Source organism: Blennius ocellaris (genome assembly GCF_963422515.1).
Source record: "Blennius ocellaris genome assembly, chromosome: 11".
Taxonomy (NCBI): Eukaryota; Metazoa; Chordata; class Actinopteri; order Blenniiformes; family Blenniidae; genus Blennius; species Blennius ocellaris.
This window is the reverse complement of record NC_137660.1, coordinates 27592418-27619853: the sequence shown is the minus strand read 5'-3', so window position 1 is coordinate 27619853 and position 27436 is coordinate 27592418. Positions and strand designations below refer to the sequence as shown.

At 46.5% G+C, this 27436-nt stretch overlaps 3 protein-coding genes across 3 annotated transcripts in view; 1 reads left to right on the top strand and 2 right to left on the bottom strand.

The window, feature by feature from the left end:
- Window positions 1-586: 586 nt before the first annotated feature.
- spty2d1 (SPT2 chromatin protein domain containing 1) lies at window positions 587-9642 on the bottom strand. Its single transcript, XM_080504359.1, has 6 exons — window positions 9125-9642; window positions 8212-8326; window positions 5573-7345; window positions 1702-1858; window positions 1477-1554; window positions 587-1357 (listed from the first exon to the last, which is right to left on the bottom strand). The coding sequence occupies exons 1-6, from the start codon at window positions 9185-9187 to the stop codon at window positions 1264-1266; spliced, it is 2280 nt and encodes a 759-aa protein (XP_080360485.1). The 5' UTR covers window positions 9188-9642; the 3' UTR covers window positions 587-1263.
- Window positions 9643-10870: 1228 nt separating this feature from the next.
- uevld (UEV and lactate/malate dehyrogenase domains) lies at window positions 10871-18002 on the top strand. The gene is made up of 12 exons (XM_080505025.1): window positions 10871-10997; window positions 12858-12942; window positions 13047-13112; window positions 13205-13368; window positions 13455-13596; window positions 13696-13790; window positions 14424-14529; window positions 15053-15223; window positions 15325-15489; window positions 15592-15679; window positions 16655-16778; window positions 17381-18002. The coding sequence occupies exons 1-12, from the start codon at window positions 10956-10958 to the stop codon at window positions 17543-17545; spliced, it is 1413 nt and encodes a 470-aa protein (XP_080361151.1). The 5' UTR covers window positions 10871-10955; the 3' UTR covers window positions 17546-18002.
- A 96-nt stretch (window positions 18003-18098) lies between these two features.
- Window positions 18099-27436, bottom strand: part of LOC308136606 (uncharacterized protein) — a 36607-nt gene continuing 27269 nt past the window's right edge. The window contains exons 9-14 of the mRNA XM_080505024.1: window positions 25151-25271; window positions 24199-24293; window positions 23332-23397; window positions 22180-22279; window positions 21015-21167; window positions 18099-20442 (exon numbers count right to left, since the gene is read on the bottom strand). Coding sequence (XP_080361150.1) covers window positions 19208-20442; window positions 21015-21167; window positions 22180-22279; window positions 23332-23397; window positions 24199-24293; window positions 25151-25271 — 1770 coding nt within the window. The 3' untranslated portion in view covers window positions 18099-19207. The remainder of the gene's footprint in view (window positions 20443-21014; window positions 21168-22179; window positions 22280-23331; window positions 23398-24198; window positions 24294-25150; window positions 25272-27436) is intronic.

Genomic DNA, 27436 nt, shown 5'->3' with positions numbered 1-27436 from the left:
TTTTTTTCCTCAGATAAGAGGGTCCAATCTGACCAAATTACCAATAACATTGTCAAAACTTCAAAGAGAACACTTTTTAAACTAATCCCTTAAGAGTTGCGAATAAAACACAAAATCTGAGCTATCAGCATTAAAGCTGACTTGTTGCTTGAATTAGTTTGGTATTAGCAAAAAACATGCATAATTTAACAGCTATAGAAGTTTTTTCCACAATATTTTCATGGCTTTGTTGAGAATTTTGTCATTTCCTGTAGTTAATAGCTTGTTTTTGCCAAAATATTAAGACGTATCCGCTGCTCCACGGTAAAACTTCCAATATTTAAATTCAAAATTGTTATTCTGGTACTATGTTTAACCTCTAGATTTTTTAAATCTTGCCTGGATGTGGCCAGTGAAGAGATTACAGCTCGGCTGTTCTATTTCCTCACTGATCTCAGTGTCGTGTTGCGTCTGCTGCTCTGAAAACGCAAGATTAAACCGACGAGTGTGAACACACCGCTTCATCTCAACTCACCCAAAACACCCGCTGACACGAAGGTTGCAATTCAAGAAGTTTGCCTCTTGAAAATGGCAGAAAACATTAAATAAAAAAAAAAATAAAAAAAAATTAAGAACTTATTTCTTGGCAAGAAAAATATTTTTTATTGAATTTTCAATCGACAACCAAAAGCCATACTATCTAACTCATGATCGGTAGATATTACCAAAGATTGTCATAATTAAGACTTAAAACAATTAAATAAAATGCACTGCACCCCTCCCCCGCAAATCGATTTGAAGATAAATACACGTCAGGTCAAACTGCCATGTTCACTGTGTAATTTTCCTTTACAGTCTTTAAGGCTGTTTGGGGAAAAAGAAAAAAAAAAAAAAGACGAAATGTAACAAATTCCACTCAAAAAAAACAAACAAAAAAAACTGCTCATGACTAAGGTTTAATGTACGTTAAGATGTTTGAAAGAACTCATTTCTCTTTAAAGATTTAGTTTTAGGACAATGATGGAAATAAATAACAGGAGATGGGATGAGTGAAATTGAAGAATTGAAATTATTTGTGCATAATGTGCGTTTTTTTTCCGCCTGAAATTAATGTTGGAGTCTCTCTGGGGGAGGGTGGAGGGTGGAGGGTGGAGGTGGAGGAGGTGGGGGCAGCAAAAGAGCAGCAGGTGGACCGTGCCACTGGTCTGTCAATGTCTGGAGAGCCGAGCCGCCGCCGCCGTCGTCTTATTGGTTCAATTCATCCGAAGTTCGTCCTTCGGAGCTTCAGGTTTTTCTCCTTTTGGCGTTATTACTTCTTTTCAGCTCTTCGAAGTCTCGCTTCTCCTCCTCCTGGTCCTCCTGCACTGCCATCCGCAGGCTGCAGAGAGAGAAGGAAAGAAAGAAAGAAAAATAACGGCATTAAATGAAAAGAATTCATCGCAATCCAGTGGATGTGGAGTGTTATTTTTATTTTTTTTATTTTATTTTCTTCTCTACCTCCTGGCTTCTTCTTTCTGCATGTCCTTCCAGCTGCTCTCCATGAATTTAAGTGCATAGTCACTCTCGTCTTTGTATCTGCGGGAGCAGAAAAAACATTAGTAGAGCGTCTCAGATGCCAGCAGCAGCAGCAGCAGCAGCAGCAGCAGCAGCGGCAGCAGCGGCGGCGGCGGCGGCGGCGGCGGCGGCGGCGGCGGCGGCGGCGGCGGCGGCGGCGGCGCTCACTTCTTTCGATCGTAGCCGAAGATCTCCCTGATGTGCTTCGAGATTTCGTCCTGCTCATCGCCCTCGTCGTCGATGAAATCGTCCATCTCGGAGTCGTTCTCCTCCTCCTCGTCGTATTTCCTCTTGTACGCCGACGTGATGGGCGGCAACATTGGACCTGAACCGAAAGAAAGCGTTTGAGGTTAAAGAATAAGGGGAAAAAAATTGTTAAAAAAATAAAGAAAAAAAATGTGAGAAAATTAAAGGAAAAAAGGAGAAAAAGTGGGAAAGGAAAAAATTAAAATATTTAAAAAATGAAACAAAAAAAATTATAAAAAGGTGAAAAATAAAAGGGAAAAACTTTTAAAGAGAAAAATGTAAGAGGAAAAAAGAAAAAAAGGAGAAGGAAAAGAAACATTTTTAAAAAGTAAAAAAAACTGTGAGAAAATCAAAGGAAAAAAGAAAAAAAAGGAGAAAAAGTGGGAAAGGAAAAAAATAACATTTAAAAAAGGAAACAAAAAATTAAAGCTGCAAGCAGCATTGGTCGGGACCTCGAGACTGCCCGTCGGGGGGGGGGGGGGGGGGGGTGGCTATGAACGGTTAATAAAAAATTATATTATTTAAGTAAAAAAAAAAAAAAAAAAAAATTTGGACTTTTATTTTGAAAATGCGGGGTCAAAACCAGCTAATTAGCTAGTGGTTTGTGACCGTAGCGCTCCCATTAGGCCACCTACCAAATTTCAGCTCAATCGGACAATGTTTGGTAGCATGCTAATGTGCATGCTATGCCGCAAGCTAGCGGATACACCTGAAAAGCTCAGTGTGGTACTCCCCAGGTTGCCCCGATCCCGAATCTGGTCTTACTTCAATTCTAGTGTGAATGACACTGCACTTATGGAACAATAAAGGTTTTTCAAAAACTTCCACCGACATGAATTATATGGCCTCAGGCCAGGCCTCCTACGGAGGTCAATGTGGGACGATGGAGTGACCTGGTGGAGTGCCGGGCCTAGGAGGCCCGGCCTTTGTCGGTGGTGTAGAAAGGTGTGAATGACGCAGCACTTATGAAACATGAAAGGTTTTTCAAAAACTTCCACCGACATGAATTTGAGGGCCTTTGTCAGTTGTGTACGGATTACAAAAGGAACCTGGCCTTTAACAAACAGGAGGTCAGCCCATAGAGCAGCACTGTAATGTCCCTGGCTCTCCATGCTGTCAATCACACAGCAGTGATGAGCCTGAAGCTACAGGAAGCTGCCCATATATGGAGTGATGCACTGACCAATCACAGTGGAGAATTTCACAGCTGCACCGAGCGCGGACACTCTGACGGCAGAGTGAGCCAGAGAGGATTATATTCAAAGATTTTGCGAACAAGTGCTCTTAATCTATACTTATCGGGGGAGTATGTGGATAAAAATACCATACTTTTGTAGGAATTTTTGTCCTCTTTAAGACGGTGTACGCTTGGAAGCAGTCGGAGGTAAACTTTGGACACCAGGGGGCGCTGTTTGGCAACAACGCCGGATATCTCCCATCAGGATTCAATGTAAAAATGTAGAATGAAAAAAATGTTACTGTGCCGCTTTAACTCATCATTCTGGGGACTTGTTGTGGAATTTTCCCCACATATGTTACATCCTCTTGTTCGGCAGGGTCTCGCGGTAGTGGCGATGCCCTCGGTTTGTGGCTGAGAGTCACGGTTTGCAAACAGTTAAGAGTAGTTCGGGGAGTTTAAAATCGTTGATTTTGGGGGAGAATTTTCGGTTTCCCCATGTTAATGGATGACAGGAGCCAAAAAGGCGATTAGGGGGTGGGGAGCTTGGACGGCTAATAAAAATTAAACTGGACTAGGTAAGAAAATTTCCCTCTAGAGTTCAGTAGTAAACAATCTCCTCTATTTTTGTATATCTCAATTTAACCGATACGACCTTCGCCCTATGATGGTTTAGATTTTCCGTTTCGGCCTTTTTCTCCCTTTTTTGGGCGAACACCTTACCTTGAAAGGCAAATAGCCGGCTTCCTGTTGGAGTTAGGTCAAAAGTTAGAGCGCGTGAGTCGTAGGGCTCGAGTAGACGAAGAAGTTTCGTATTCGCGACATTTCTGTACGACATTCCTACGGACCGTGGCGGGCGATTAAATGTGTCTAGGTGGCGCTAGAGAGCCATTTTTGGACTTTTGGGGGATTTTTTTAGATTTTATAAAATTTTTCGCCAGTTTTGACGAGTGTGTCAAATTTGGTGAGTTTTTGAGCATGTTTAGGGGGTCAAATTTGAGGCAATAGCCAAGTCAGGAGTGCCAAAAAATAATAAGAAGAAGAAACATTCGAAATACAATATATAATTTCGCCACCAGGTAGTGGCCGCACCCCCTTTGGGGGCGCGGCCACTCTGAGAGGGTCTGGAGAGTAACCGGATGAGTGCGGGCCCTCCTTCGGAGGGCCCGCACTTTTGGCGACGACGAAATCCAAAAGAGACCTGCCGTTGGCTGGGCTTAGGGCCCAGCCGTTGGCGAGGTCCCTAAATAATAAAAAGGAGAAAAATTAAAGGGAAAAAATTTAAAGAAAAACATGTTAGAGAAAAAAGAAAAAAAGGAAAAAAGAGAGAAAAAAAGATAAACATTAAAAAAAAAGAAAGAAAAATGTGAGAAAATTTAAGGAAAAAAGAAAAAAAAATTAGAAAAAGTGGGAAAGGAAAAAAGAAAAACATTTAAAAAAGGAAACAAAAAAAATACTAAAAAGGAGAAAAATAAAATGGAAAAAATTTAAAGAAAAAAATGTAAGAGAAAAAAGGAAAGAGAAAAAGGGAGAAAGGAAAAGATAAAAACATATTTAATAAAGAAAGGATGAAAGAAGAAAATAGAAAAAGAAAAGGGAAAAAACATTTAAGAAAACAATGTAAGAGAAAATAAAAGGAAAATAGAAAAGAGGAGAAAAAGGGAGAAAGGAAAAATAAAAATATTTAAAAAGAAACAATTAAAAAAATTAAAGAGGAAAAAAGAAAGAAGAAAGAAAAAGGTGAATAAAAAAAAGAGAAAATAAAAGTTAAAAAAAAGGAGAAAAAAGGGGGAAGAACCAAATAAAAAGTTAACATTTAGATAAAAAAAGGAAAATTTTGAAAAAAGGAGAATAACAGAAAAAGAAAAAAAAAACAAACAAAAGACCTGGATCTACTACCTGCATATTTCATGTGATTTGGCAAAGAGACCAAATATATCTGGTGTTGGGCAACAATTAAGATATAAAAAATTAAGATTCTCCTCTGTAACATTGGTGACATTTCTCACTGCATTTCTCTCAGAGTCAACAGCAAATTCTAACTTCAAAGGTTCTGTGTCACAAAGCCAAAGTTGATCAGCAGGTGACGCTCCACATCAGAGGTGTCAAACCCATTTTAGCTCCGGGGCCACTGCGTGTACGTTCAACATCCCGAATTGTTATTGAAACTTCAGAAATGCAACATAAGATAGTCTTGGTATCAAAACAATATATGAAACTTGAGAAGCTGCTTTGATCTCATTTTAAAAGGAAATGAGGAAATGTGGAAAGTCGGAATAATGTCTCTTTTTGGGCATAGAAGGCTGCAGACCACTAGAGTATTTCATGAAAATGACAATATTCTGCTGAAACCAAACTGTTAACTTTGCGACAGTGTCAAAATAAAACCGATTTTAATGAAACCTTCTGGTGAAAAATGCAGCGAAATGCTTCTCCTGGAGCTGTTGCATTATGGGTATTTTTTTAAAACTCACCCCGATGACACGGCTTTGAGGCGAATGCTGTCCTCTTAATACCGTGAATCTATTTCTGTTTTCTTGAGTGTAAAAACGGCAGTCATGACAGAAAGACCCATAATTACCGATAACACCTTAAAGTCTTTGCTTCGATTCATACCTGGGGGTCTGTTCATCCCGGGTCTGGGCTGCATCCCGGGTCTGGGCTGCATCCCAGGTCTGGGCTGCATCCCGGGCCTGGGCTGCATCCCGGGCCTGGGCGGACCTCCGGGTCTGGGCGGTCCTCCGGGTCGTACTCCGCCCACATTCTTGGACGAGATGGTCTCGGACACCACAGTACATTTGGGTCTCCCAGGTCCAGATCCAGTGCTACTACCACCGGGCCGTCCCGATCCTGCTAGCATACCCCCCGGCCGGCCCGGTCCCACTCCTTGAGGCCGTGGCCCACTCCCTCCCGGGTGACCGTGTGGACCACCTAATCTAGCCTTCGCCTGTGGCACAGCTCCTGCTTTTGTCTGGAGACCGCCTCCAGGCCTCGCCGGAGGTTGGCCTCCAGGTCTAGCCGGCGGTTGGCCTCCAGGCCTCGCCGAAGGTTGGCCTCCAGGTCTAGCCGGAGGTTGGCCTCCAGGTCTCCCTTGAGGTTGGCCTCCAGGCCTCCCCTCAGGTTGGCCTCCAGATCTCCCCTGAGGTTGGCCCCCAGGCCTCCCTTGAGGTTGGCCCCCAGGCCTCGGCGGACCGCCGCCGGACGCAGGCCTGGACGCCGAGCTTCCGCTCGATTTCAACGCATTGTTCATCCCAGGTCGCGGCGGTTCTCCCTTCCCGGTCTTGGGTCCTCCCGGCGTCGGCCCGTGTCTGGACGGGCCGGCCGGACCGGGACGGTTCTGCTGGGAGCCCCCATGTTGAGACTTCTGGCCGCCGCCGGTTGGACCCGAAGTCTTCGCCGTGGGAATTCCTGGCGTTTTTCTGGAAAGCGAAGACGAGCTTTCCTTCTTGGAGCTAAGGTCACTTGAGGTGCTGGGCCTGTGGCCGAACGAGGGCCGCGCCCCAACCGGTTTGGTCGACCCCTGAGAAGACGAGGCCTTCGTAGGAACTCTAGAGTTTGTGGCCCCGGAGGAACTCGGCGCGCCCATCTTCGGTTTGTCTCGGTCACCGGGAGACTTCTTAGCCGTCTCTCTCTCTCTGTTCACGGAGGACTTGGAATGAGAAGGCCCTTTGTCGTTAGACTGAGTTGGTTGAGCTTTCTTCCCCGAGCCACTCGGCAGGCTCTTCTGTGGCTTGCTGTTCCTCTGGTCCTTCTCTAAAGTGCTTCTTCTGACCAGGCCAGAGCCGGACTGGGATTTTACGTCCCTCTCCCTCTCGGTCCTGGACTCCCGGTCTTTGTCCGGCCTCTTGGCCTTGCGCTCCAGCTCCAGCTCCCTGATCTCCTCCGCCGTGCGGAGCCTCTCATCCGATTTCACCTTCTTGGGTTTTAGGTCGACCGGCTCAAACTGCTTCTTCTCAGCCAGCTTGAGTAAATCTGCAAAGTTCAAAGGAGGCGGAGCGGGTTTGATCGGCCCGCTGGGTTTTTTAGCGGAGAGCTTGCTGCCGCCGCCGCCGCCGCCACCGCCACCGCCACCGCCACCGCCGCCGCCAGGTCTAACCGGTCTCAGCGGCGCCGGCTCTTGCTCCGACTCTGAATCCGTCTGCTCGTACTCATAATTATCCTCGTCGTCCTCGGGGTCGTACGCGTCGTTCCTGAATCCCTCCTCGTTCGAATTGTCCTGCTGCATTTCCTGCTTCGTTCTCCTCTTCTTGGGAACTTCCACCACCGGGATGCCGTTGTAGCCGTGGAAGTTGTCCTTGGTCCTGGACGCCATGGCGCGCGCTTTGCGGTCCGACTTTAACTCCACCCTCTTGGCCAAGAGACCGTCCTTCTGTTTCTTCATCGCAATTTCTGAAACAAATTGGACGTGTTAAAGCGAACAGCCGCTCCGGAGGGTTCTCGCAGGAGCTGCGATAAAGTGTTCGAGACGGTTCAGGCCAACCAGGACCATTTTCCAGTTAAGTTCTAAAGTTGTAGACTGCTGGAGGACATTCTATTGCTCCATGTTTCACTATTACATGTCACTAACATGTGCCTCTCTCCTGCAATCTATGTATTTGGATATCTGCTGATACCGATACTATTCTGATACCAGAGATGTGTTTGCTTTTATAATAATATCATACGAGGCTGTAATGAACTCCTCTCGACAGTAAAGTATGAAATGTACAAACGTATGCCTGTGTTCTCTCAAAAGGGAACCTGAGGTTAGTAGAAGCCCAGAAAAGGAAGCAGTACAAAGTATTTCTGCCGCAGCACGGAGGAGCCGCTTTTCATTGTTTTGATGTCATTTCCGTCCTCGGTGAGCCGGAGTTTTAAAACGACGACGTGTGGCTGCAGAGAGACCGCCGTCGCCGTACAACAGCTTCGCAAACATCCGTGTTGCTGGGTCGCTTTGTTTTGAGCGTATAATACGTCCAAACAGCGGACATATTGTCACGAAACGTAGGATAGCACCGTGCTACTTAGCGAGCCTGCTGGCTGGCTGGAAACTGCGGAATGGATTTCATGACTCATTACTCAACACCTCATTGAGACCCGCCTCCATTTCAGGAAATCCAGTCCACATTTTGCAGCCAGCGAGCAGAGCCCAACTTCCAAGTCTGGTTCTGCAGGTTTCGTCCAATCTCTCATCATGTGGAATTGTGACCCCCCCCCCACCCCCCACCCCCGACTGTATTGTGTTTGGTGCTATAGAAATAAAATTGAACTAATACCTTTCTGCTTGGCTTCAACATTTTTCTTCTTCAGCAGTGCCTTCACAGCAGCAGGATCCACTCTTTTGGACCGGGCATCCTTTTTGGGCGGTCCAGTTTGTAAACTATATCTCCTCTGGGGAAAAAAACAAAACAAATTCTCGGTATTACAACTTTGATCAGTTGATGTTGTAGTTAAAGGGGTTATATTATACAGCTTTTCAACACTTTCATACGAGTCTCATTGGCCTAAAAATGTATTCAAAGTTTTATCGCTCCAAATCCAGCTTTTCCTCCATTTGAATATTGGATCATAGGAGCTGCATTCACAATCTGCTGTGTCTGTGTGAGCTGGACTGGCTCCGCCCACACACATGCCCATCTTGGGAAGAGGAGGAAGTACGTCCTCTCGTGGTGCCATGTGCCAGAGCAGAGCTGCACCCATTGTGGGAGGAGCTTGCCTTGATTGTGATTGGCTAAAACCCTGATGACACTATGTAGGGCTTAATTTCTGATTGGAGAAACTTTTAAAAACTGAAACAAGCCAGAGAGAGTTTCTTCCCTTCTGGGGCGTCATTATAACACATTAGAAAGTGAATTTTGTAAAATACGGACCCCTTTAAATGTCCAATACCAATCAGGGTCATCGTATCTTATCAGCTCCCCACTGACACGTTTAAAAAACAAAAAACAGATTGGAGAAACTTTTAAAAACTGAAACAAACCAGAGAGAGTCTCTTCCCTTCTGGGGCGTCATTATTACTGTCGGAAAACCCACTAGAAAGTGAATTTTGTATAATACAGACCCCTTTAAACGTCCAATACCAATCAGGGGGGGTCACTGTATCTTATCAGCTCCCCACTGACACGTTTTAAAAACAAACAAACAACAAGACTTAGTAGAAAATTTGAGATCCAGAAGGTAAGAGATGACCTGTGAACCGCTGCCACCCTGGTTCTGTGAGGCCAGGTCCAGAATATTGTCGAAGTCCATCATTATTGGCGGCTGCTGATCCGACCGAGTCCCCGAGTCCCCGAGCCCCGGGTCCACCGCTCAGCCCCGCAGCCCCGCCGGCAGACCGCCCTCACTCAGCCGCGGCTCGACGGGCAGCTTCATCCAACGCCGCACACGGGAAGCGGTTCAGGAAGAAGAAGAGGAGGAAGAAGAGGAGGAGGAGGAGGAAGAGACACGTCCCTTCATCGCTCGCGACAGCTAGCACAGCTTAGCCCTGCGTGTGCTCACGTCAGCTCACCAGAACTCGGCGAGATAACGCGAGGGCCATTCAAAAGTGTGGGGGGGTTAGATTAGGGAGGGCGGAAGAAACGGCCCCGAAAATGAAGAAACAAAAAACAAAAAGAAGAAAAATACACACAAAATAAACTCCGTCCGAGGTCTGATGGGGAGAAAAGGCGAGAAATGACAGCAACTTAAAAAAAAAAAAGAAGACAGGTCCAAAAGATCGTTGACGGAAGAGAGGAGGTTCAGCGAGGGAGTACTTCCGGTTTTGCAAAGGTCGACGTCGGCGGAAATGTGTCACGCGTCTTTCTACAAAATAAGAGTCCTTCTTCAAAATAAGAACAGTAGTGCATATGCCGTTCTGTTTCATCCATTCGACCACGATTCAAGGTATTTATTAGAATTATGGTACCACAGCAACAAAAGACAGATGGAAATCGAGATGAAATGCAAAAAAGGACACAGAGTGACACATCATCTCCGTTTAAAAACCTAAAAACAATACATTATATTTTATTCCATATTAACTTGTTAAGTGCAACAAATATCCATCCATCTATCCATCTTCTATTCCATTAGTGGAGAAACACATTTCAGTTCAGGAGCCACATGCATCTATTTTGTTTTATTATTATTGTTTCGAGATGGTTGTTATAGGACCCCCTTGCAAACGAGGTTACATCTCAAGGGGTCATCCTGTTAATAAATAAAGAAATAAAGAAAAAAAGAAATACATCCCAATTTCATCCCAAAATAACCTTGAAATTTAAACTGTTAAGTATTTTTTTCTTTGTTGTGGTGCAGAGTAAAATTAAGAAAATATAAAAAAAATTTTTTAATTGTATTGACATTTTTTATGTGCCTGTTTTGTCTGGAACAGAAATGAACTGCTGCCTTTCTTGACGGGGAGAAGAAGAGATTTTTAATCTCAACAAGGGTTTTCTGATAAAACAAAGGTTAAAATAACTTCCCAAACTCAAGTCCACTTCTCTTTTTTTTTTTTTGGTTGGAACAGTTTGACCTGATCGAGCAAATTGTTTTCTTTTTTGCCTACTCTTCTCCACTTGTTTTATTCCTTTTTTTTCTCCCCCCCCCCCTTTTTTTTTTTTTGGCTATTTTATCCTCTTTTTTCTGAATATTCACCTTTACTGGCTGTTTGACTTTGTTTTTTTTTTTTGGGGGGGGGGGGGGGGTTAAATCATTCTTTGAAAATATGTGATTTATGCAAACAAAATAAAACATTTCAGCAAAAAACATTTATTTCGAAAAACTCTTCTGAAAATGTCACAGAGCCACCAGAAGAGGGAGCTGAAGAGCCACCTGGCTCCTGAGCTGCAGGCTTCGGTTTTAATAGAAACCAGTGTTTCTTCCCTCGCGGCTTGCCGTACCTGCAGTGGGCGTGGCCTGAGTTAATCCTATGATGACGTCGTCCTGAAAGTTTGCGGAAGTTTGGTGCTTGACATCTGAAGTTGAAGCTGAAAACACTAAGAAAAAAAAACCCAGATTTTCTTCCGTTTTTGTTGGATAAATGGAACTGAAAGGAGAGAAAATACAGCGGACGCTCTCAAAGGTCAGTTTCTCTCTGAATTACCGACTTTGTTCGAACGTTTGAGGCGAAACTTGAATGTATGAAGGCTGGACAGTGGACTGATTTGTTTCTCCTTTAGTCCAAGAAGTTGAAGAACCAGATTTGTTAGTTAAGATCTCATAGGAAGAAAAAGAAAAAGTCCCCAAATCCGCCAGACAAATCAAGAGAAAGACGTTACTAATGTTTATGTAATTATTATAATTTTTGCTGCCCTCCTTTACAAGTTTTTAAGGATTCTTTCTCCAATTGAAAGCTTTTAAGTCAATGTGGTGTTTTTCCGACTGTGATCAATTCATCTCGAGCTAAATTAAGCCTTGGCTTGGGGATTGGCTTAATCTAAATCCAAACAGTGTCTGGATATTGTACAACATATTTATTTGATGGAGAATTTGACCTAGAGAATACATTCTATAAAAGTTAGAGAATTACTTTATGGCAAGTGACACCATTTAAGTATAAAAATACTCGAATAGATGTTTTTAAAAAATGCTTTTCTTCCTTGCTGTGGCCATAAAACTCTATAACTCCATCTAAATAGTGTTTTCTGTTACTTTCATCCTTTCTGTGCTTGTGTTATCAGTCATAAAGTTTATATATGGGAGTATTTATGATTGTTTATTAAAAGCATAATAACATCTGCTGACCCCTTAATAAATAAATAGATATACATTCATGCCTGGATTCGTAATGTACTGCTGCTTGTCTTGGCCAGGACACTCTTGATAAACTTAATTTTTTAATCTAATCAAGGTTTTTTTTTTCCTGGTCAAATAAAGATGAAATAAAAGATAGATAAATATATTTGTAGTCACGTTTCCAATACAAACCATTGAGTTCTTCCTCCAACAGGTAAAAGAAGCAACAGCGTCCCACCACGTGACTGGAAGTGCAGTAAACAATGATTGTATTTACTAGTAATTAACAGCAATCTGCTGGAAATCCGTAGACTTTAAACGTTAAAACGAGACTCGGAGCCACGCTAAACAAAACAAGTGGCATCGCTTGATTTTATTAAAAGGCTCCAGTTGATGGAATGTGTGTTTCAAGTTAAAGATTAAACTAAAAGGTATGTTTTACACCTTCTGAATGTCACACGATGGGATTATCAACCAGTGAAAAATGTCGGAAATGTCAGGGAAAAACAGGAACATTCATGCATGTGATCTTGGCGTGTGAATGTTTGTGTGAATGTGACCGACAGCGTACAGAGCTTTGGGAACTGCTCAAGCGCGAGAAAAGCTCTAAGAAAGAGAAATACATTTAGATCTTGTTTGAAAAAAATTCAATAAGATTCTGGGGGGGGGGGGGGGGGGGGGCAAACCTAAACGTAGCCGATGGTGGGTTGAATTAAAGCTGTGTCTCGTATCGCAAATATCATGAACACTGAATAAATCGGTGTTGTATTATGTCTCTTCTTACATGATAATGTGCATTTCAAAGAGATTAAACTTGATACAGAGATATAGGCTTCACATACACATACAGTAGGTTTTCCCATCATCCATCCTCTATGCAGCTTAATCCTGTTGGGGGGGGGGGGTCACCGGAGCCAATCCCAGATAAATATGGACGAGGGCAGGATATACACCCGGGACGGGTCACTGGTGCGTCACAGAAACACACACACACACACACACACACACACACACACACACACACGTTCACAACAATTTAGGATCATCCGTTAACCTCACATGCATGTTTTTTGGGATCGTGGGAGGAAACACACACACACACACACACAGATCATGCAAACTCCACACAGATCGGCCCAGCTGGCAGTAGAACCCCCCCCCTCCCCCCCCCTCCGTTTAAATTTTTTTCCTCTTGCTGTCGGTTTAGTACAAATTTCGAGATGTTGCCATCGAAGAGCTGCAGAAGATCGAGCGGATCTACCCTGGAATGGTTCCGTCCATTGACACTTACAGTGAGTTTCTGCACGGTCGTATTGGGCCTTCTCCTCCACACACACACACACACGCACACACACACGCACGCACGCACGCTGACGGCGCCCGCTGTGCTCCCCAGCGTTCAGCGACAGCGCCCAGAAAGACCTGCTGAAGCTGCTGGGGAACCTCCCGGTCAAGTACGAAGGTGAGGCCGACCCAGACAAAAAAAAACCTCCCCGGCGGCGACGCCACGTTCCGTACTGACGGCCCGGCGTCCTCCGTCCTCCGTCCTCTCAGGTCGCTCCTACAACTTCCCCATCCAGCTGTGGCTGCTGGACTCCTTCCCCTTCACGCCGCCCATCTGCCTCCTCAGGCCCACGTCCAACATGGTGGTCCGGGAGGGCAAGCACGTGGACGCCGGCGGGCGGATCTACCTGCCGGGGCTGCACAACTGGGACTACGTAAAGCGTCGCCTGCTTCCGCCAGGTCGTGAGGTGCCCCCGCCGGTCTCTGATTAACCCCCTCCCCCCTCCCCCCTCCCCTACAGCCCAAATCCTCCGTGGTGGGTCTCCTGAACGAGATGACGGCCAAGTTCGAGGAGGAGCCGCCGCTCTCCGCCAAGCCCGCCGGGGGCGAGAAGGATCCCCACGAGCTCCTTGCGTTCGTCTCCAACCTCAAGATGAAAGACGGTGCTCCGCTTTGATGTTGGCCTTTAATCCCGCCTGGGGCGGGGGGGCAAACGAACAAAAAAACTGCTGCTTCATCAGCGTGACTTGTTGTGATTTCAGCCGGAGTCCGACATCACGACCAGCCAGCGAAGAAAGTGTCCGTCATCGGAGGAGGCGATCTGGGAATGGCGTCGGTGATGAGCATCCTGTCGAAGGTCATTCTGAGCGCCTGTCCCTTTAAGAGACGAGGCGCAAAGATTAATATCCCAGGGGCCTTGTTTTTTCTTAATTCTTTTGCTTCTGTCAGATTGTTGCTGCATCACTGGGAGCGCGTGTTGGAAATTTGGGACTCGTGTCGCTTTGACGTTCGATAATTCGGCAAACCGTCTCTGAAAAAAAAATTCCCTTTCAAAGTGGATGGGATTTTTTGTGAAAATGACACTTTTTAACTTTTGCTGGTACTTTATTGCGGCAGGAACATGCAATCCCATCAAATGTTCCAGTTTTATTGTGAAAATTCAAAGCTATTTTGTCGATATCGCGTGTTCCATTTAGAAACTATAAATTCAGAGGGATCGATAAAGAGTATTTTAACTTCCGTGTCGCATTTAGACTTCCAAGTTCCTGTCAACACACTGGCGGAGACGTCACGACGCTCTGGCGTTACGAGCAGTCATAAACCCTTATTGTGGCGGTCCTCCGCTCTCCCAACTCCAACCTTTCTCTCCATCAGCTGACTTGTGTTTCTACCCTTTGTAATTCCAAAATAACTCTTCTTTGGCTCCGTCTCACGACATCCCAAGGCAACTTGTTACGTGATTCCAGTGTTTTTCCGCCTCCTCTTCCAGTGCAACGTGGATAAACTCGTGTTCGTCGACGTCGCCGAGAGTTCCACCAAGGGCGGGAGCACAGACCTGGAGATCTTCAACCTGCCCAAGGTGGAGGTTTCCAGAGGTAACGTCACTTTCCGCTCCGGAGGCGAGGCTCACGCTCGTCCTCCGATGACTCACTCCCACGGCCGAGGAACAACCGGTTCGACAGTGACTCGCCGATTTGAGATTCACCTCGTGAGGAAATAGCCGAGTCTGCATTTACTTCGCTTGCGTCACAAAAGGAAAAAAAGACAAATAAATCAGCGTGGCAAGTGTAGAGTTTATTTTAAATATCAAAAAATAAATCATTTACGCCGCACGGGGGAGCAGTGGATGGCACTGTCACCTCACAGGGAGGGGGTCGTGGGTTCAAATACTGGGTTTGCATGCTCTCCCTGTGCGTGATAGATAGATAGATAGATAGATAGATAGATAGATAGATGTGTGTATCCACTGCATACAGTTAAAGGACCTGGACTGATGGAACGTCTTTTGCCAAATGTTGACGGGGTAAAAAAAACTTTAGGTTGATCAAGAAAAACAAACCGGGGTTTTACAATCGCTCCTCTCGCACCCGTTTCTCCCTCGGCTCCTCCCACCGTCAGATTTCTCCGCCACGGCGGGATCCTGGGTCGTGGTGGTGACGGCCAACTCGTGGAGCAGCGAGCAGTCGTACGCCAGCGTGGTGCAGACCAACGTGGACCTGTACCGGGGCATCGTCCCCAATCTGGCCCGTCTCAGTCCCAACGCCGTGATGCTCATCGCGTCTCAACCAGGTTGGGACCGTCTCTCCGTGATTGCGTGATTGCGCTCCCGTCTGATTGCCTCCGTTATGAACCCTCCTCCTCCTCCTCCTCCTTCCCTCGCCGCCACCCAGTGGACATCATGACCCATGTGGCCTGGCGGCAGAGCGGGCTGCCGCCCACTCGGGTGGTGGGAATCGGGTGCAACCTGGACTCGGAGCGACTCACCCACGCCCTCAACATCAACCTGAACACCTTCAAAGCGGCCTGGGTCATCGGAGAGCTCTCGGACAACAAGGGTGAGCGTGAATGTTTAAAAGTTGTCAGGGTGTCTCCTCGTCCTCTCGCGAGGAGACACCCTGGAAAAAAAAAAAAAAGACGCCCTGAATTTGTCTTTGCAGTCGCCGTGATGAGCAGCACCCCCCTGAACACCAACGCCCCGCCAGAGATCGCCCCGGGATCCAGCTCCACCAAGCCGCTGTTAGACAGGTGTCCAAATACGATAAACCAAAGTCACATTTAAAGTCCTACTGAAACGTAAAACACTACTTTGCAAAAAAACGATAGTTGGGGTTCTACCTCTAAGGTTCCTCCAACTCTGCCCCACCACTGTTGTCGCATAACAAAGTTATTTGAATTTTGAATCTCCGGCCGAGGAAGTCGGGGGAATCCTTCTTCGTGGGCGTGACGTCAAGAGTTGTGCAGATCTCCATCTGTTGTGTTTATATCGACTTGTTTCCTCTTAAATATCAAAGTTTTTACAGTGTTTTGAAGTTTTAGTCTGCGTTTTATGAGCCTTGACGAAAGATTGAGCCTGGAAGAGACCGAGAGAGGAGAAAAGGAACACAGGCGGTGGGAGCCGCTAGCTCGGGCGGCTAGCGGCTAGCGGGAGCCACTAGCCTGGGAGGCTAGTAGACGATCAAGTAATACCTGGACTCATCTTCGGTGATTCCGCGCAGTCGGAAAAGCGCTTCGTCATGATCCAGGAAGCCGGTCGTTCTGACAAAAGTCAGGACGCCTCAAAGGTGAAAACTGGCGGCTGCTGAGGCGAGGAGACGAGGACGAATGGAGGACGAAGCGTCTTCTGCTTCCTCAAACATGTTCCAGACGGGGTCACCGATGGCAGAACGACCTTCTGTGTCTTCTTCATCAATCACTGGATCAAAACTCTGATCCTCCATAATGAAAACACAACTTGGGCGTGTGCACAACTCGTGATGTCACTCTATTATTGTCAGAAGCTCCGCCCAGCAGAGAAAATAACCGCTGTTTATCGGCTATTTTCTCACAGATTGCCGTGTTTTAACATTTGACCCTTCGGCCAGTTAGCATGAAAAATGTCCCGAGAAGCGACAGCCAGAGTGTTTTGGAGGTCGAATTTTCATTTCACGAAAACTTTAAAGCTAAACAGCCTGGCAACAGAATGAAGCACATCCTGGTTCTCATCCTTTCTCATCCCCGCAGAGGATTGGAGATGTTGAAGAATCGGGGCCAGCGGTCGTGGTCGGTGGGTCTGTCCATCGCCGACGTCACCAACAGCGTCCTGAAGAACAAGATGAAGACGCACTCCGTCTCCACGCTGGCTCAGGTAGCTCCCCTCCGCTAGCTGCTCATGCATCTTGTCGGACGTGAAGAGAATAATTGATGGTATGAGTGGGGGGGGGGGGGGGGGGGGTTTGACCACAAAGTGAGTTTAAGGCCTCACCAAGCAAATGGTCCAAATTTAAAAGAAACACCTTCATTAAAAAAAAAGCTTAAGCGTAGTGAGATCTGAGTTGAAAGATCTGTAAAAAACACCCATAATGCAACAGCTTATAGAGGTTTTCTGGGACATTTCACTGTATTTTTGCACCATTTCATTGAGATTGTAGTCATTTTTCCCATTGTAATCGTTTAATAGAGACATTTGAATCATGTCTACTCTGCACCACAACAAAGAGAAGCTTTGAGGTTTTATATTTTAAAGCTTATTAAGGCACTATTTTTACCCGTCTGGCCCAATCAGGAGGATATTAGTTAGTCTGTGGCTCCGTGATCTGACCCGTCCACCTCAGCTTTTATCGCAAATTAAACATTTCAGAATAGATTAAAAAAAAACGACATACGACGGCACTTCCAGCAGAAACCCGGCGGCGTTAGCGAGGCTTTCGAGAGTGAATCTGACGGTCCCCCCCCCCCCCCCCCCCGCAGGGCTGGGGCGGCATCGGCGCCGAGGTGTTCGTCAGCCTGCCGTGCATGATGGGGGCCAACGGCTCCACGCGCCTGGCCGGGGTGTCGCTGGCCCAGGAGGACGAGGCCAAGCTGAAGAGCAGCGTGAGCTCGCTCTGCACCCTGATTGGTCAGCTCAGGGTATGAAGGAGACGAAGGATACGGGCGGCGGCGCTGAAGCTGCGTGCGGTTTCAGTTTTTAACTTATATACACAAAACATGATTTCCCCTCAGAGCATTTTGTGGTAAAAGACAAGATTCAACATAAATGCACTGAGATATATATATATATTTATATATAAAGGTTTTAAATTTCCTACATATGCGAATGAGAAAAAAAAAGAATATCTGCATGTCATCTGTTCCTTTGGGCAGATCAATGATGGGAGTTATTCTGGTGGTTGCCTTAACTGTTTTTTTTTTTGTCATTTTTACTTTACTGTTTATCATGTTAATTTTGCGATCGCCTTTAAATCCTCTGGCGCTCCGGTTTACCTCGCGGAGCGAGACTCTACGCAGCTTTATATGAAGTAACATAAGATGTGTACAGTAGGTGGAACTACGTGGTTTTGTTGGGGTTGTGTGCAATAAATATCTGAAAGCAGATGTGGGTCTTCTTCAAAAAAAGGAAAAGGAAAAAATGAGACGAACTGACAATTTGTCTCTTTATAAATATTCAAAGTTGTCGCGTAAATGCATCGGACTCCATCAGATCGAAAACAGAAGATCTGCAATGACATGATCAAACTCGATGCAAAAAACAAAAACAAAACGCAATGCAATATATAAACAGGTCCTTGTGCAGTAGATAATGGCTCAACTTCCGTCTTTCAAAAGTGGATAAATAGAAGAAAATACTGCAGTGGATTTAAATTATAGCTGCAAATGAGTTAATGTTGGAACATGGAGCAACAATGACTGCTTTTTATTTCATGGTTTTCTCTTTTTAACACAGATTTTCCTCTTGAAGTAACATTTCTGACCACCAGATGGAGCCATTCCACCAAATACTCTTATCGATGGGCTTTAAATGAGTATATGCCTCAACCTATATATTGCATGTAATATTCCATGTACATCATTGCTGTGAAGTCAAGTATCAGATATGTAAAGTATGCATCGGAAAATGACAACATCCTAACAAAGTACAAAAAAACTCCCCAGAGAGTACTCACTGCTACCTGACGTGAGCCGGAGAATAAAGGAACTTCGGTATTTACACCAGCGAGCCATTGCGTCACGCTGATCCGCCGTTTGTGCGAATCTTTGTTTGGAAACCGAAAGCAGGACGATCCAAACCGGTGATTTCGCAATTAAAACTAAATAAAAAACTTTATACCAGTGTAAATTTGCAAACTTACCTCAAGAGGATATTGCTTTTAAATAGCATCAAAACGCTTCAATCAACGACGCAACTTCTAATGTAGACGTTTGAAATGAGCAGTTTGACAGTAAAGGACATAAAACAAGCGTTTGGCTCGCGTGAGAGCCTGCTCACGTCCCGCCGCCGCCGCTTCGGCGAAAGCCTGTGGGCGTTTTGGTTGTTCCCGTCAGCGCCCTGGTGACGGGCGACACTTCCAGTATGAAACTGAAACTGAAGCGGCGACCAAAAAAAAAGCACGGCTGGTTGATTCGGGTCCACGCGTTTCCGTGTGCCGACGAGAGCAGACGCACCCCAAAAACCAGGAAGTTTAAAACAGTTCGACATTCCTGCTCTGATTAAACGCCCGCCTTACGCACACGGCGGCTTACTGGCCTTGCATCGACTCGTCTTCCGTCACGAATCATCCGAGACGCCCCCCCCGTCCTTCAGAAGGTGACCGACTTGGGTAGCGCCTGTCCCCCCGAAGGCGTCCAGCAGAAGTCCCGGCCGGTCTGGACGCCGGCCGGAGACGGTCCCGAGGACCTGGACTGCCCCGGCGGGGATCCGGTGTACAGCAGGGGCGCCGGGAAGGCGGCGCGGTCCCTGGGGCCGCGGGGGAACGCCTTGCAGTGGGCCGGCGGCGGCGCGGCCCGCTGCGAGGGCGAGAGTCGGTCGGCGAAGCCCGGCGGGGGCGGGGGCACGACGGCGTCCTCCACCCAGCTGCCGCCCTCTGCGCAGTCGGGCTCCCGGGGCAGCCTGGGGAGGGCGCGGGGCGACGGCGACGGGGGGACGAAGACCGGCGGCGGCGGCACCGGGTACGCCACGGGGTCGTAGTCTCTGGCGGCGGGGGCGCCGGGGGCGTCCGTCTCCTCCGGCGTGGAGCCCAGGAGCCTCTCCAGGAAGCGGTCGTCCTCGTCGGCCTCCGACAGGTTGTCGTACTGCGAGGTGTTGGACGGCCGCCGGTCCCCGGCCGACGCCGGGACGAAGAGCGAGACGGGGAACTTGGTGGGCTTCGGGGGAGGGGGTCTGGGCGACGAGGAAGAAGAGGAGGAGGGAGCTGCGAAAGCTCGGAGGGACGAGGGTTTGGCGGGAGGGGGAGGTTTCTTCTGCGTGGGGGGTTTCAGGGCCGGCTTCGGCGGCGGCGGCGAGTCGGTCTCCCGAGGGTCCTGCTCGGTGTAAAAGAAAGGCGGCGGCGGGAGCTCTGGAAGATCCTCCATCGCCTCTCCGGTTTGCATCGAATAAAAAGCCGGGGGCTCGTAAGGCGGCGGCCAATCCACCGCCTCTTCTTGACTCTCCGCTTCGTCCTGCTGCCCCACGTCCGCAAGAGACTGGTCCGGAACCCCGGCCGACCCCACCGCGGCTGGCGGCCGGCGGTCTTTCGGAGGATTGGGCGCGGCTCTGCAAGGCCTCAGACCGGACGGTGTTCCCTGTGGATGGACGGCGGCGGCGGCGGCGGCGGGGTCCGAGGACACCGGGCCGGGTTCGGTTGCACCGGAGAGGCCGGCGGATTCCAGCGGGACCGGAAGCGAGGCGACGCCGTCCGTCTGCCGGCTCTCCGCGTCGGGCTGATGCTGAGGCTGCACATTTACTTTGACTTCCGCGGGAGCGTGGGGTTGTAGGGGCAGGATGTGAACCGGGCGTTCTTGGCCGAGAGGCATTTTAGGCAGCTCCTCGGACTTGGCTTGAAGAGAAACGAAAAAAAAAAGAAGAAGATTAAAACCAAAAACTAGGGATGCACCGATACAACTTTTTTTTAAAGAGGTCATATTATTCAGCTTTCCAACACTTTAACATGTTCTATTATTGCTTCTCCTCGATTTTCCCTCCATTAGAATATTGGATCCTAGGAGCTGCATTCAGAATCTGCTGTGTCTGTGTGAGCTGGACTGGCTCCGCCCACACACACGCCCATCTATGGGAAGATGGAGGAAGTACTTCCTCTCGTGGTGCCATGTGCCAGAGCAGAGCTGAGTAATTGTGGGAGGAGTCAAAAGGGGGAGGAGCCTACCTTCATTGTGATTGGCTAAAACCCCCTGATGACACTATATAGGGTTTGATTTCTGATTGGCCGGTTGGAGCAACACACTTTTTTAAAACTAAAACAAGCCGGGGAGAGAGAGGACACTCTTTCTTCACTTCTGGGGCGTCGTTCTAGTTATGGATATATCTTCCTCCCACTCTTGGTGTTTTGTCAGGACACAATTTACATTTTGTCAATCTCGCCTCACGAGCACTCAATAAAAGCGGCGGCACCTGGCGGATGTTGGTCCAGCTTTTTGCCGCGGAGCTCCGACATGGAATCGTGCAACTGCTGAGCCACGACGTCGTCCGTCAGGAAGAAAGAAGCGGCCAGCTGCTCCTGGAGGAACTCCCTCAGGTCCTCGAGCTGCAGCTTCAGCAGGCGCTCTGATCTCACACACACACACACACACACACAATACACACATCTTTTAGAGCAGTGTTTTTCAACCACTGTGCCGCGGCACACTGGTGTTTCCGCGAGATCTAGTCAGGTGTGCCGTGGGAAATTATCCAATTTCACAGTTTTTTCTAAAAAAACAAAACAGCGTGTCGCAGAGTAATCATGTATAAATACTCTTCGCCACTAGATGGCAGCACAGAACTTTGCTGTTGAAATCGAAAGTGACAGACGTCAGTGTGGTTCATCTCCACCTCCTGCTACCATCTTGTATCAAAGTACTGTGTCAGTGACAGTGATGGAGAAGTTTTTGAAAAGGGAGAATGTGAACCAGGATCTCAGCTCTTCATCCATCAGGTCCAGGTTTCACACTGAGGGAGGCACAATTAAAAAAAAGGACTTTGTTTCTGTATTTATTTGATTCCTGTTGATAAAACTTTGATGAGAAAGACTTTATATTGTTAATAGAGGCTACAGAGTTTCACATTTTAACATTTCCGGGTGGTGGTGGTGTGACTCCAGAGTTTTCCAAAGAAAAAAGTGTTCCTTGGCTCAAAAAAGGTTGAAAAACCCTGGTTTAGAGGAGCCGTGGACGTCATAAAGCCCGGGGGGGGTTTGATCTCCTCGTACATGATTGGTTGATCTATGGTGTCAATCAGTTAAAGCAACTGTTGCTTCATGAGCAGTGCTAATCCATCAGGATGATTACAAACAATAATGTAAAGTAGACATGCCAAGTGTTCATTTTTCTCCCCCAAGACTTCCACCAATACGCCGGAACGACGCTCGTGAGTCCGTCCAATGAAAAGTCTGCTTTTGACTCATCTCCACGGCAACTGGCCCGTTGTGTTACGTAAGCCGTCCAGCAGCGACGCAGCCAACCGGGAGGGAGCACACACTGACCCCTGGCTGGTATAGCAACAGCAGGCAGAAGCTCGGCCCGGCTCGGCCCGGCCCGGCTCGGCTCGGCTCGGCCCGGCTCGGCTCGGCCGTACTCACTTCTGTGTAGCTTGAGGGTGGTGTAAGACATGGCGGTCAGCATCTTCTCCCCCTCCAGGATGTAGATGTCCCATAAACGCAGGGTGAGGGTGAACGGGGTCTGTCACGCAGAGGAGAGATTGAAAAAAAAAATAAATAAATTAAATCATGGAAAATTAATGCCGCGATGTTGTTGCTATGGAGACGAGTTTAACAGACGCGGAGGAAACGTGCCGTTTCATGTTTGTGAGAAATTCAGACTGTTTACATGATATTTCAAGTTTTTCTTTGTTATTCTCGCATTTACAATGAAACGTTTTGAAAATCATGTCCATTTTTTAGCAAAACGGCAGAAATGACATAAAACATGTTCTTGCTAGGCCACCAATAGGCAATGTTAGTTTGTTTTTTTCCGAATGAAACCACACACAAATGCAGAAAAAAAAACCCAATAACCTTAGCGATATCGAGTCCACGAACATTATAGTCGACAGACAACCATGTTAAATTGTTATTACGGTGACTGTCAAAATAAAAGTACCAAGTCCGAGGAGAATCTGGACCGGGAGTCATGACACTGGAGGGAAACACTGTCCTTATTGTCCGTCTACTGAGCGTGTGCAGAAGAACTATTTACTATGGCCACGGTGCACGTGTGCAGTAGCAGCATTTCCGCCGTTTCCATGGAGGCAAAGTGTTTTTTCCAAAGTTGTGTTTTCCACCATTTCCACCTATTCGGATTCTAAGTGTCTGAGGACCGGGGGGGGGGGGGGGGGGGGGTCAAACTCCAGCACACACTGGGGCTACAATTTAAAACTTGAAATCAACCCAAGCAAAATTAGTTTTAAAGTTGAATGCGGAACGAGCGACGATTGATAACTATACAACGTATACCTTAATATGGCACACAAGCAAAATTTTATTAAAAAAACCCAAAACAAAACAAAAAAACACTAATGGTATTAATTACTTAATACAAATTCTCAATACAAATCGTATTCCTCTTTTTTTTGCAGTTTTCTGATTTAAATTTCAACAGTAACCGTTTTCAATAAATTTAAAAATAAGAATAACAAACCAATTAACCGAGTTGGTCGTGTTGTCGCGTCGCCGTGGAAACAAACTCCCGAAACGCTCTCAAAGTTTTCCCGTTTTCGAGCGAAAAATGCTTACCCGGTCGATGAAGCACTGCAGAAACCACTTGGTGGTGTAAATCCCCGTCGTCATCTGCTCCTTGTCCTGTGGGGGAAAAACACAGTTAATGAGAAACGCTGCCGACGGACGGACCGGAAATAAGACGTGGGTCAGTGGATGTTTCGGTCATTGGATTTACAGTTAAGAAAAAAGATGTGATAAGACAAATAACTTAGTCGTTTCACTTTAAAAGTTCAAAAATGAAAATTGAAATTCAATGTATTATAGAGCAGAGAAAAAAACAGAAGTTGTAATTTTCAAAGTAAGAGGGCGTATGAGGGCAGCGCTGCGTTTCTGGCAAGAGAGCCAGGATTTGGATCAAATGAGCTGAAAACAAGTCTGCGTTTTTTTTTGGTTTGTTTGTTTTTTTGCAGTCTTGTCCTCATTCCTGGGACACAGGTTTTTTTTTTTTTTTTTTATTGTTTCGAAAAAAAACAACACACTGATCCATGTCCATCAACAGCGTCTCTTTCCCACAGCACCGGCTCATATGCGCTCTTATTTTGAAAAACGGCAACTTCCGGTGACGTGATCTGAAGAAACGTGTTTTTTTTCCTCTTAATTTTTTTTGTTTTGTTTTGAGAAACAGAATGGAAATCTACTGTTTGTCCATTCTTGACCCTGACTAAGTATTTTATTGAATTTCAATTATGATTTTTTTGAATTTTAAAATAAAACTCAAATTACAACAATTCTATTTTTTTCTTTTTAATTCTTATTTTTTTAAATCTGTAACTCCAATGACCAAGACGCACACCGACCATCGTCCTTAACGTGCAGTTTCTGCAATGTAAATGAATCAAACAAAGAGAAATGAAGCTGCAGTGCAGAAACTCTGCGACTCACCAGGTGTTTCTTCAGCTTCGGCAGCATTTTAGACAGGATCAGGTCGTGGTGAGCCTGGAAACGCTGCAACTTGGGAAATCCCGGAATGAAGAATCCTAGTCGAGAGAGAGAGAGAGAGAGAGAGAGAGAGGGAAAATAAAATCAGGCCATAAATGGAGATAAATGCAGAGAAGCTCTCTGCTTTAACGACAACAAGAGGAAGAATAACTGAATGAATGAATGAATGAATGGTTTATTTTGGTTACAGTTACTGTGTAAACATGTTTCAGAAAGTAACACTGAACACCAGTGATGCAAGAGAAAAAAAAGAAACATAATATTACACTATTCTTCTTAATCGTGTCTGATTTCAGTCATTTTTCATTGTAACCATGAATTATTTCAGGTTTTTTCTTTGTTGTTGTTTTTATGAGCACAACAAAATCTTACACAATTTAAAGTCGTGGCTGAGTCCATCCTATAATATGACGACCCAAATTGAAACGCGTCTAAAAACACACACAATTATAAGCATTTTCCTCTTCATTCAAAATTAATTCTGGCGGGAAGACTTGTATTGTTTTCCAGTCGAAATACTATTCAGAATGTTTTTAAAGTATAAAATATCGACAAGTTTTAACGTGCAACATTCCATAAATAGTTTATTAGCAGTTTCCCCACTTTATTTATTATATATTTAGTGACGGGGGTCTATACGTGTTCTGTATGTACTTCCCCAAAACACAATATTCCATATATGGCATGAGACACACAGCATACGCTTGTTTTTCCTCAATTATACCAATAGTTTTAGATTTTTCTTTTAAATATAACACATTTTATATAAGATCTATGAAGATTTTTTGGAATTAGTCTTAAAACATTTTTTAAAATCGCCTATTTCCTGTCCGTCTTAATGAATTAGTGTGACTCAGACGTGACTCTGCGTCCCCCCCCCCCCCCTCCGTCTCACCGTGCATGGAATGCTTGGCGCCGGTGAGGAGCTGCGCCAGCGCCCAGAAGGCGTCTTCCTCGTTCAGGTACATGAGCAAGATGGCGGCGATCTGACTCATCCCCTGGCAGTAGCTGACTTCCTGCAGGGGCGAAAGGGCAGAAGGGAATTACGGGCTGCTGAGAATGATGGTGGTGGAGGGGGGGGGGGCAGGTGATTCATAATTCAATACGCTGAGTCGGCGAGGGGCCACCTGCATGTCTGATGGGGGGGGGGGGGTCTGAGGACAGACGGCCGGCGGCCGCGGGATCGCCGTCTCCGCCGCCGCACGGCAAAAAGGTCGTTCAAATATTTACTGGCTTTTGACGTAAAGTCTGGGTAATGTCGTGTCTTCGACTTGAGTTACTGCCCACTTCACTTCACTGGGATCCACTGAGTTGCCCTCGCCTTTGGCAAGCCCAGACACACACACACACACACACACACACACATAAAAACACACACACACGCAGCATTTGTCCATATTAAGGCCGATTTATCGCGCAGCTCCAAAAGGACGTCCCAAACTGTCCTTTCAAGGGAATCAGTAAATACAAACAGGGCAACAGTGAGGCTGGAACTACACATTCCTCACATTTTTCTCTACCGTCACATACAGACGAAAAGGACAAACACACACTCCCCCCCCCCCCCCTCTCTCTCGCTCTCTCTCTCTCTCTCCCCACTCCATCGTTCCCTTCCTCATTCTCTCCCGGCTCTCCCACTGACCCAGTTTCTTCAGAGCAGTGTGTGTGTGTGTGTGTGTGTGTGTGTGTGTGTGTGTGTGTGTGTGTGTGTGTGTGTGTGTGTGTGTGTGTGTGTGTGTGTGTGTGAGAAGAGGGGAAAAGGAAAAAAGGGAATGGCACATGCCCATTTCCTCTGGCTTGAACACCTCTGCCACACAGGAAGTGAACTGGAGCAGGAAAACAGGCCGTGCTGGTGTGTGGAGTAATGTGGAGTAATGTGGAGTAATGTGGAGTAATGTGGAGCAATATGGAGTACTGTGGAGTACTGTGGAGTAATGTGGAGTAATGTGGAGCAATGTGGAGTACTGTGGACCGATGTGGAGTAACGTGGAGTAATGTGGAGTACTGTGGAGTAATGTGGAGTAATGTGGAGTAATGTGGAGCAATGTGGAGTAATGTGGAGCAATGTGGAGCGATGTGGAATAATGTGGAGTAATGTGGAGTAATGTGGAGTAATGTGGAATAATGTGGAGTAATGTGGAGTGATGTGGAGTAATGTGGAGTAATGTGGAGCGATGTGGAGTAATGTGGAGCAATGTGGAGCGATGTGGAGTAATGTGGAATAATGTGGAGCGATGTGGAGTAATGTGGAATAATGTGGAGTAATGTGGAGTGATGTGGAGTAATGTGGAGTAATGTGGAGCGATGTGGAGTAATGTGGAATAATGTGGAGTAATGTGGAGTGATGTGGAGTAATGTGGAGCGATGTGGAGTAATGTGGAATAATGTGGAGCGATGTGGAGTAATGTGGAGCGATGTGGAGTAATGTGGAATAATGTGGAGTAATGTGGAGCGATGTGGAGTAACGTGGAGCGATGTGGAGTAACGTGGAGCAATGTGGACCAATGTGGAGTAACGTGGAGCGATGTGGAGTAATGTGGAACAATGTGGAGTAACGTGGAGTAATGTGGAGTAATGTGGAGCCATGTGGAGTAATGTGAAGTAATGTGGAGCGATGTGGAGAAATGTGGAGCGATGTGGAGTAATGTGGAGCGATGTGGAGCGATGTGGAGTAATGTGGAGCGATGTGAAGTAATGTGGAGTAATGTGGAGCGATCTGGAGTACTGTGGAGTAATGTGGAGAAATGTGGAGTAATGTGGAGCGATGTGGAGTAATGTGGAGTAATATGGAGTAATGTGGAGTAATGTGGAGCGATGTGGAGTAATGTGGAATAATGTGGAGCGATGTGGAGTAATGTGGAATAATGTGGAGCGATGTGGAGTAATGTGGAATAATGTGGAGTAATGTGGAGTGATGTGGAGTAATGTGGAGCGATGTGGAGTAATGTGGAATAATGTGGAGCGATGTGAAGTAATGTGGAGTAATGTGGAGCGATCTGGAGTACTGTGGAGTAATGTGGAGAAATGTGGAGTAATGTGGAGCGATGTGGAGTAATGTGGAGTAATATGGAGTAATGTGGAGTAATGTGGAGCGATGTGGGGTAATGTGGAGTAATGTGGAGTGATGTGGAGTAATGTGGAGTAATGTGGAGCGATGTGGAGTAATGTGGAATAATGTGGA